This window comes from Scatophagus argus, chromosome 4, assembly GCF_020382885.2.
Source record: "Scatophagus argus isolate fScaArg1 chromosome 4, fScaArg1.pri, whole genome shotgun sequence".
NCBI lineage: Eukaryota > Metazoa > Chordata > Actinopteri > Scatophagidae > Scatophagus > Scatophagus argus.
The window spans coordinates 22464708-22475448 of NC_058496.1; the positions used below are offsets into that span (position 1 = coordinate 22464708).

Consider the following 10741-nt stretch of genomic DNA (forward strand, 5'->3'; position numbering starts at 1 on the left):
TTTTATCAGGACAAAATGCTTGGCGTTATTTTTCCCCACTGAGAAAAGAAGGAGGCGGCCGGCAGCAGATGCTGACTGGTCGATAGCCAGCGGACTGCAGCCACCTTGTTTCAGGTTCGCTCTTTGTTCTGCAGGAGAACCTTCTTTGTGTCTGTCCTGATGGATGAGCCATTGTGACAGAGAAACTTCAGAGGAGCTTTGATGTCAGTAGCTGTTGTGGTTTTGTAGATTTACAGACAAATTAGAGCAAGAAGGACCAACTTGAGGGCAGAGCAGTTCACTTCAGTCAGCGATCTGTTTTGTTTTTCTTGTGCTGTAAGAAAATTTACAAGATGAGAGGGACTCAAACGGAAAATAACAGATTTGTTTTTATTTCTTTTCTTGTCAGAGTGTTTCATTTATTGATGACTCTTGGAATGTACGAATATAATTTAATAAATAAATATAAAAGGAAAAATACTATTAAATAACTTTAACCAACTCAGTACACTGTAAAACATATTTGATGTTGGTTTATAAAGTGTTTATATTTAATGAGCAAAAACATCTTTCAGTTCACACTGGGCTGAGCTTCAGTCCAAAAAAACCATGTCTCCTCCTCCTCTCCTCTATCTAACGCGCCCCTCCCTACCCCTCTTCCTATCTATCTAACAGCATGTTAGTCTTGTTTCAGGGCTGCTAGGTCCAATACCTCAACACAACTTTCTCTTTGAAGAGCCACACTCACACACTCTCTCTCTCTTACACACACACACACACACATTTATATACATTTAACTGCCCCCTTTCCCTCTCCCGCTAAAGGCTCAGTCTCTTCTCTCTTTCTATTGAAAGTGACAGTGATGCTGCTTTATCAGGCCTGGATATGTCTGTGCTTTTGTGTGTGTGTGTGTGTGTGTGTGTGTGTGTGTGTGTGTGTGTGTGTGTGTGTGTGAAATGGGAATACCCTTCCCAGACCACTAGATAGCTTATTGACAGGTGGTTCATGTGTGTGTGTGTGTGTGTGTTTGTGTGTGTGTGTGTGTCTAATTTGTTGGTCAGATTGTGAAGATCAGGGCAACAATTACAGCTTGCTGCTCTGCTGGGCCTCACACACACTTTATACTGTCACTGGATATTAGAGTTACCAGGAAAATGTGTGTGTGTGTGTGTGTGTGTGTTTACATGTGTGTTGACAGATCTGAAGGTTGTGTCTCTGTGCTGTTTAATGTTCTTGTGTTGTGCTTTTCTGACGTTCTCTTTATATGAACTCTAAAACTAATCACTGTTTGTGTGTTTTTCTTTCTGTATATGTGTTTGTCTGTGTGTGTGTGACAGGTGTGAGCGTTGCGACCGCAGCTTCACACAGGCCACTCAGCTCAGCCGACATCAGCGACTTCCCAATGAGTGTAAGCCAGTGAATGAGAGCGAGTCCATCGAGGTGGATTAACCCCTGACTGAAAAATACTGACTGACACCTTATCCACATTAAGGCAGCTAAATTTGAAAACTCATCTTTTTCTTTTCATTTTGTGACCGTTTTGTCCCCCCCACCCCACCCCAAACAAAAAAAAAGAAGAATCTGAAAATACAAGTGACCGAACCACACAATCTCCACCAAACTGCTAGGGCAAAAAGAGGTTAAAATATGAGTATACAGGAAAGAAATTGCATTGTTTTTATTAATAGATTTATTGATTTTATTTCCCCATCGGCTATAATATGCTTCAGACAGCTTTATGGGGCAAGATCAGTGACTTAAAATTTAGTATCAAAAATTTGGCTTTGAAAACAAAGCCTGAACTGACATTGAAACACCTGTTTTGGAAACAGGCACTGAAACAAGTATTGCTAATACAAAAAAGTCCCCTGAGAAATAAAACAGAAATATTAAAATGATTTCATTTTATTTCACGATTTTTGGTATTTTGATCTGTTTTTCAATGACAGTGATCAGATATATTTTTTCATGTCTGTCTTCTTCGTTTTTTTATGCTGTCAGATTTTTTTTCAGTATCACTTCCTTTTAGTTTTTAACTCTCCTTCACTGTGGGACAAAGAGAGGCACACTATATGGACAAAAGTATTGGGGCACATGACCATTGCACCAACAGGGTCTTTTATGTCATTGTATTCTATATACGCAGACAGCTTTGCAGCTATCACAGCTTCCACTCTTCTGGGAAACCTTTCCTCAAAATTTTGGAGTGTTTCTGTGGAAATTTTTGTCCATTCGTGCTGTAGAGCAAAAGGCCTGGCTCACAATCTCTGTTCCAGTTCATCCCAAAGGTGTTGGATGGGGTTGAGGTCTGGTCTCTGTGTGGGCCAGTCAAGTTCTTCCACACCAAACTCATCCAGCCATGTCTTTATGGACTTTGCTTTGTGCACTGGGACACAGTCATGCTGGAATAGAAAAGGGCCTTCCACAAACTGTTGACACAAAGTTGGAAGCACAGTATCGTCCAAAATGTGTTGGTATGCTGAAGCATTAAGATTTCCCTTCACTGGGAGTAATAGGCTAAGCCTAACCCCTGAAAAACAGCCCCATAAAGAGGTCCGTCTGGATACATTTGTCTATATAGTATAAATTGGCTGACCTTGTTTTGAAAAACATGCATAATCAGAAACAACAAATTTTTTTATCTCTTGTGAACTGTGCCTTGAATTAAACAACTTTGACTTTGCAAGTCAAGAAAGTCACAGCTTATCATAAAGATAGTAAAGTTCCTTTTAGTTTTGTGTGAAACTACTCAGTGAACTATATATCTCGTCTCGCACATTGTCACCAACACTAGCATGGCCAGCACCTTGACATAGTAAAAGTGCTGCGAGTCTGGAGAAGTCGACAGCTGCAGCTATGTGAAAGAAGAGTGAGATGTTCCACAACCTGGCTACAAGCTTCATTCATATGTTTAAGTGAGTTTAAATGAGACCACGTCGCTTACACAACTCTTGGGTGTGTAGTCTTACTAATTACAGGTTTTCAGTGTCTTATACTTTAACAATTTTATGACAAACTGTGAGGTTTTTTTTTTTTTTTCTTGAAAAAAAAATTTGACAAACATCATATGTTGTAATTCATGGCACAATTCAAACGTTAAAAATCATTGCCATAGCCCCATAAAAGCTCACAGTGAGATCGAGAGCCTTCATTCATAGTTTTATATATATTTATGTGTGTGTGTTCACAGCAATTTACAACATATAGACAATAAACGCTTTGTGTTATTTAAATGACTGCCTGTGGATTAGAACTTTACTAAGCATGCCAGAAGTAAAAATCTGTCACGTTTGGATTGTCACATTTGATCAAATGGAGGTGAATCTAATCTGACAGACTTGCTTTGTGTTGCCCTGTGGTGTGGAAGAGAAAAACTGAGCAAAATTAAAGTCGTGGGTAAGTGGCAGTAAATTTGAGAAGACAACTTTCTGTCACCTCTAATTCAACCCTGTTATCAACATTTTTGTTTTTAGGGGCCATGAAAGGAAAACAGATAAGAGATTTTACTGTTGTCCTGGCATTTCAGTGTGGATGGAGATATTCAAGAAAACAATCTGAAATGGATATCATTCTTTAAGGGTGTTTTCATATTTAGCCGGTTTAGTGTGAACATATTCCGACTGTTTACAGTTTTGACTTACCTGACTGACTGACTTCTGGAAAAGAGAGACATTAAAGCCACATTCATCTTGCTGGAGAGAATCCTGATTCAGCCAAAGCCAAAGATCTTTTTTTTTTCCAGCACAGAAGAATAATTTTCAGAAGAAGGAGTCGTACTAATGAACTTAACGTTTTTTGGATAAGGATATTTATTGGAGACTTTTGGGAATCACGTCAGGTTTCCTTCCAAAGAAAACTCTTTCTTGAAACCGAGACAAAAACAATGAAATACCAAAAAACAGACTGATGTTCTGTCTGTAGCTTTACTTCTCGGTTTCCTTACTCTTTTTCTTTTTTCTTTTTTGCAATAACGATGCCAAAGGAGGGCGCGACCAAAGCAAACAGACTGAGAATGCACAATGAGCAGCAACGTGAGCGACTGAGGACAACAGTCGGGTTTTACATCACAAAATGAACAAAAAATAACAAGGAGTATGTATTGTAAAAAGTGACACGAGAAAAGAAAAAGAAAGGACAAAAGAAACAAATTATATTTATCTTCTTGCTCATATCATGCTTCGTGCACTTTTGTTTTGAAATGTTGATAATTTAATTTTGCAGCTCTGATGCTGGCAGGAGAAAAGATGGTGGCAAAAGAAGGAAAGAATTAAAGAGAGTTTTTATAGAAATGATCCCACAGTTCAGAAAAGTGTTTAAAAAAGTCTTTGGGTTAAAGTCAGTCTGTGTTTTTTCTCATCTAAATATTTAAAACATTTTCAGAGTGAACATTTCCTACAGTGTTCCATCTGCTGTTTCTTTAAATTTCAGATGAGTATGAAGGTGATCACCTGAGGCACAAACCTAGTAAAATCTAAAAAAGGGCAAATGTTTCTACTTGAAAGATACTTTCTCATCTCTCATAATATGTGTTTGTCTCATAGTTTATATTTGCCACGCAATGCAAGTTTGAATCCATTCACGAGCAATCTCAGATGTGTAAATAGTACTGTGTCATTATGATACACTTTGTATTGAAATGAGTGAAGGTAAAAGCACAGTTATTACAAGAACACCAAATAGGTTTTTGTGCCTGAGAGTTTAAAAAGCTTTAATAATAATAATAATAATAATAATAATCTAAAAACTGTAACTTCCCAAAGACCTGGTGGATATTAATCTGCACTCCAAAAGAAAACTCAGAGGGATGTTTCACTGCAGTAAAACACCTGTAATTTTAGCACAAATACGTCTCTAAGAGTTTCTGAGCACATTTAGTCATTCTTTCACACTCAGCCTTAGTTATTTATTCATTATGAACACCATTGGATAGGGAAGGTCTGCTCACAGCTACCCCCTGTTTATTTCTAGTTAGCTTGTGACAATTAAAACATGTACAAGTTGTAATTAATTATAGCCTGCATTCAACATGCCACTTTACAGGACTGTGCTGAACAGAAACCTTTTAAGTCAGGAGAGTTGCAGATGAGTGCCAGCAAACTTGGCTCTGTTCTGGCAGTAAAGTGTTGAATATGTGCCAAATCAAAAAAAATAAAATAAAATAAATAAATAATAAATAACCAAAGTTGGCTCAAATATGGCTACTGGATTTGTTCAGATTAATCACAGTTTGCTGGGCCACCATCAGCACCAGAGTCAGATCACACCAGTCAATAGGACTTTTGGGTACCGTTTCTGGCTGTAACGTTGATGTTCTTCTAAGACTGCCTGTAAACGTCGTTTTAGCCTCTGAGTCGTTGCTCAATCAGCATCAGTGTTTGCATTTTCACTTAAGGAGCTGCTGGTCTTACAGTACTCACATCATCGGTTTTCTTGTTTGCTGGACTGTTTGACAATTAAGTACTTTTCATACATTCTGTTTTTAGTGAATTTTGTACAGTTATATTATGAAAGCACACATGTAGCTCTAGAAATACTTTTAAACAGCTGGAAACATCTATCAGTCTTTCTGTTTATTACAGTTTATTACAACACTTGATAGCCACAGATCATCAAGTGTTGCTTAAGGACTCTAAAACATATTTATGTGAATAAAATCCTGATGTTTGCGTGGTTTTGGCAGATCAGTGGGACACGCGTGTTGGAACTGAAACAACAGCTCTTCAAACTCTTACAGACGTGTTTGTGTTACTAAAAGTAAGAGAGTTTTGATGCAGAGTGAGATATCACTTTATTCAGAATTCTTATTGATCCAGTGTTGTATATAGAAAAATACTATGGGGTTTTTTTTATATGGTGGATCAGTGGGATTGACATGAAATAATTTGACAGGAACATAAATGTGAATATGAACCAGAGTTCTGAGCAAATTCACTTTCTGTTCACATCTGTCAGGATCCAGGATGGACCTCAGGACAACTTCTGAGGCAAACTTCAAAAGGTCCTTCAGCTGCCACTTTTTAAATACAAACACACTGTAAACATGGACAACCTGATGACATGTTTAAAAGTGTCTACAGTGTGTCAAATCAAATACCTTTATATTGCATGTCCTTTTTTCTGACTCCACAAGGTGACGTCTCAAAGTAGTCACAAAGTAGATTGATTCAAAGTGTATTTTTGACTCCAGCAGTCCATCAAGGACCACTCTGCAAATATAAATATGTAAACTTGCTGTTGAGTGAAAATTTAAACACAAATTTGGTGTCACATATAAATTAAAGGTTCCTAAATGATTTTTTGAGTTGGTTGGAAATATGAAAGGTTTTTTGTGGGTGAAATCAACCTCTTGGATCTACTGGACAGATTTGAATCTTGCTCAGTCCTTCTGATGATGATAATCATTTCCTCTCTTAATATGACTGACAAAATCCGATGAAAAAAAAAATGTCATGCCAAACAGAAAGACTCTGTATCCATTTTGACTCAATCTTGTTTGCATGATTCCCCCACCCACCCCTCCCCCCCTTTTTTTAGATGAATGACAGAATGAGATCAAAATCCAAAAAGATGTTGTTCCATTGGAAATAAAGCTGAAATCCAATTTTGATTCTTATCGGTGATGCTCCCTGTGATTTTATTCTTCTGCAATGTTTATTCATGCAACTTTATGGAAGATAATGTTAAAACATCTGATTATCCTCTTGTTGAGATTGAAAAGTGGTTAGGTTCAGAAGAAAAATGAAAAGTTAAGGTGGACATGATTCTGTCTGTCTCTGTCAGTTGTTTTGTCTGAAAGTTGTCTCTCGCTCAGCTTTGATTGGAGCATATAGAAAAGGGGTGTGGCTTCTGTCTGCCCCACGCAGATCACCTGACCCACTGAAATATACTTTTCTAGTTCAAACAATAATATAAATTGCCACACAGGACGTTTAGTGACCGATCAACAGCTGCCTCTACTTACCACTAATAATCTGTAACACACACACACACACACACGCAGAGCAGCGCCTTGACCTCAGCTCTGTCAGTCTGCAAACACAAACTGGACTTTCCACTTTCCAGTCTGATTTCAGAGATTATTCCTGCGAGGATTCGACAAATTCACCAAAACAAACACAGTCAGAGCTTTCAAACATCAATCACAGCTGTTTTTTCACCGTGGGAACCGGATCCAAACCCTGAGGCCAAACAAATGATCACACAACCAAAAGTTTCATGTCTTTCTCATGTCCCTCTCTCTTTTTGGGCTAAATGTCTGAATGAGTCCAGATTAGATTACATGTAATGAGATTATGGAAGTGGTAGTTTTAATTAGAGGCAGTTAGTGTGAAAGAAGAAAAATAAACGGAGGGAAACTGCTGACTGAGAAACAAGGCTGAGGAGGAAAAAAGGTTTCTAACTGTTTTGGATTTGAGTTTTATTTATTTGAACAAGTTAAAATGAAAAAGACATCAAAGTAATGTGGAAGGAAAGGGAGAAAAACCTCAGGAATGGCTGATTCAGAACCTAAATAATATAAAACATACATGATTTGAAAGACATATCCACTTTATATAACAAGAAAAACAGCAAAAGACAGATGCAGTAGTAATTAATTACATAATTAGAATAATTGGTCACTTGGAAACTGGCTTAAGTGAAGAAAAGAATAATAATTATAATTGTAGTAGATAAATAACATCTGAAGACATACAGGTATATCTATCTATCTATCTATATATAACTAAACTGCTGACTGCTGGAAGGTCTTGGTGTTTTTTTTTTGTTTGATTGTTTTTTATGAACTGTGACAGCTCCAAGAGAAGAAAAGAGGTCATCAACAATAACAGTCTTAGTCAGCTATCAGTGAAGTTGTTTAGCTCTGTGTGTGTGTGTGTGTGTGTCTTTAATGGATGTAATGGTTTGCTTTTGGTGGAATTTCCTGTCAAAGTGAGGAAAATATTAAGCAGACAAGAGGTCACACTTTCAAAACCAATTAAACATGAAGTTGCGAGGTTTTTTTAGTTTTAATTGGAAACACGTTGAAGGAGAAAAGTGGGAAAGTTTCTCTGTGAGAAAATCTGTCTGCTGTTAAACTGACCGCAAGTTAAACATGTTGTGTGTGTGTGTGTGTGTTGTGTGTGCTATTACAGTAAACCTTCCTGCTGTAACCAAGTTCCTTTACTCAATTACAAGTTGCTGAAGAGTTATGACTCCTCTTCATGTTTCAGATGTTTAACCAAAGAGATATTTCACCTTTGAACTTTTCAAATATTTTCATTTGAACTGTTCCAAGTATAAAGAGGTTAAAGAAAAAAAAAAATCAAAGAAACATTTGAGAAACGTAATAATCACTTTTCCCTCTCTTTCCTCTCTCATTAATCACCTCACAACCCCTCAGATTTATCTTGGGACCCTTTGGAGGGACCCAACCCAACCCCTAGGTTGGGAACCACTGGACTTAGCTAGCTAACTGTATATAAAGTAGTCAAAACAACTACAACTGTAAAATGCTGTTTCCACAGTATTAATAATGTACTGTTTTATATCAGTCATGAGAGCAGACAAATGTGTGTGTGTGTGTGTGTGTGTGTGATCACATGTATGTAATGTGTACAGACATCGATGTGAATTTCTCTCAGAAATTGCTGCAGCTTCACATACTTATTGTATCACCAGTGAGGAAAGCACAGATTTTAACTGAACTTTATTTCCAGTTCAATCAGTTTGAACTCACAGATCGTCGATCGTATGTTCATGCTGAGATTTTGTTAGAGATACGCTATGAAGCTGCAGCATCTGAAGGAGCAGAGTCAAAAGGAACCAGCTGAGATGATTTGGGTATCTGATTTGGAGGCCTTCTGGGCATTTTCTGGCCACATCCAACAGGGAGGAGACCCTGAGGTAGACACAGAATTCTCCAGAGATATAGCATATCTCACCTGGCCCATGGAACACCAGGATAAGACGGAAAACGTTGCTGGTGAGAAGGATGTCTGGAATACTCTGCTTAGCCAGCTGCCATTGTGATAATTGGAAGAAAATGGATGAATGGATGGTAAAATATATCTAAAAATTACCCAGTGACACATCGACAGTGATTGTTTGGTCTGATAAATAGCACAAACCTAAGAATTATTAAAAAATAATTCAATTTATTAAAAGGAAAAACAGCATATACTTAAATTTGAGAAACTGGAACTTTGAAATGTCTTTTTTTTCCAATAAAAATTGACTTACCAAAATAGCTGCCAATTAATTTTGTTGCACCTTGTATTTCACCTCATTTCATAGACAAATTGTTTCAGCTGTGCTTTTACAAATCGTAGTGTAATTTATGACAAAATATATTTGTCTTTGGGTTTTGTATGACCAGACTTCAGAGAAGTAACATGAATAAAAAACAACTGAGTTCCTGTATGTTAATGAAGAAAAAAAAAAAAAAAAGAATTCAGTTGCATTTTCAGCCAATTATGTTAAATACACGTATTTATATTCTTTAACAAGTGTGCTAACCACTAGAAAAAACATAAACAAGTTATTTATACTACATATTTCATTACTGCCCCTATGTTTTAAAATATTTCTCTTTCGCACTGAGTGATTCCTGTTATTAGCACCTTATTATTAGCAACGTTCATTGTTACAGCTGCTAAGTGGAGTCCTTGAAAATCATTCAGTTCAGAACATTTCACCAATGTTATTTTCCTTTAAAGATAAAGTTTATGGTAGCTTGGAGGAAGACATACATACTTTATTAATACGTTGCTCTACGTAATAATGCCTTTACTTCCAGTTAGGATTTATTATTCATTTCTAAATATGGCCTCAAGTTGTTAGACCTGATGAGATGTGGATTAAGAGGTTTGTGTATTTTCTCGTGATCATTACTGTTTTGTTTACAGGTGATGACATCTGTGTAATGATCAGTGTGAACACAGTCACAGACCTCAGATCAGTTTGAGCTGAAGAAAATAAACAGATATAGGCATGACAAACACAGCTATAAACAGTGTGTGTTGTTGTCAGTGAATACATGAATACCTGCTTCGCTTTCAGTTCAGACTGATTTTCAGTGGAGTGAAGCCAACGTGCCTGTGGACTGACCCGCAGGACAAAAAAGTGAACGTGAACATCTACATCTGAGGAGCCTCCATCTGCTGAGGAAGATCATGTGATATGACCAAAAGTCCCAGAACTGCTGCTAAATGGACCTTGAGGTGAGACTGTTTAGCCAATACTTTGATTTGATTTAAACTTTTTGCTGAAAATAGGATTGTTTATTTAATTTGAGTTAAGAGTCCGTCCTCTTCTGTTTTTAGTGCTTGTCAAACACATTGCTCAACACCACCACAACAAAGACACTTAGCCACACTTTTGCCATTCTGCAAGCAAAAGAGGGATTACATGTACCAAAAAAGCATCAGCATCTAGTGTGAATCACTGCTAGGGGGATTGCAAACCTAATGTAAACAACACCCCTATCCCGTCCTGCTACCTCACTTCCTCACTTCTTTTATACAGGTAGCAAATCAGCCCTTCCCAACTTTCATAAAATGGCCTTGAACAGACTGTGTGAAAGGGTTTTGTGTCTGCAATGAGTGTCTGTGTGTGTGCGCAGCAGGCTGAACTCTGCAGGATTTAGTCAGTTATCAGTAAAAACAAGTTTTACAAGCTGTAATTTCAGATAAAAACACACAAAGTGGATAAGATATTAGAGAGGATTTCTTCTTTTGTCTCTCCTGTCTTTGTCTTCCTCTCCTCCTCGCCCTCCTCTCAGTA

The 10741-nt window shown here is 37.4% G+C and overlaps 1 protein-coding gene across 1 annotated transcript in view; it reads left to right on the forward strand.

The window, feature by feature from the left end:
* prdm6 (PR domain containing 6) overlaps positions 1–1953 on the forward strand; it is an 80300-nt gene extending 78347 nt beyond the window's left edge. The window contains exon 8 of the mRNA XM_046385811.1: positions 1318–1953. Coding sequence (XP_046241767.1) covers positions 1318–1429 — 112 coding nt within the window. The 3' untranslated portion in view covers positions 1430–1953. The remainder of the gene's footprint in view (positions 1–1317) is intronic.
* Positions 1954–10741: the final 8788 nt, after the last annotated feature.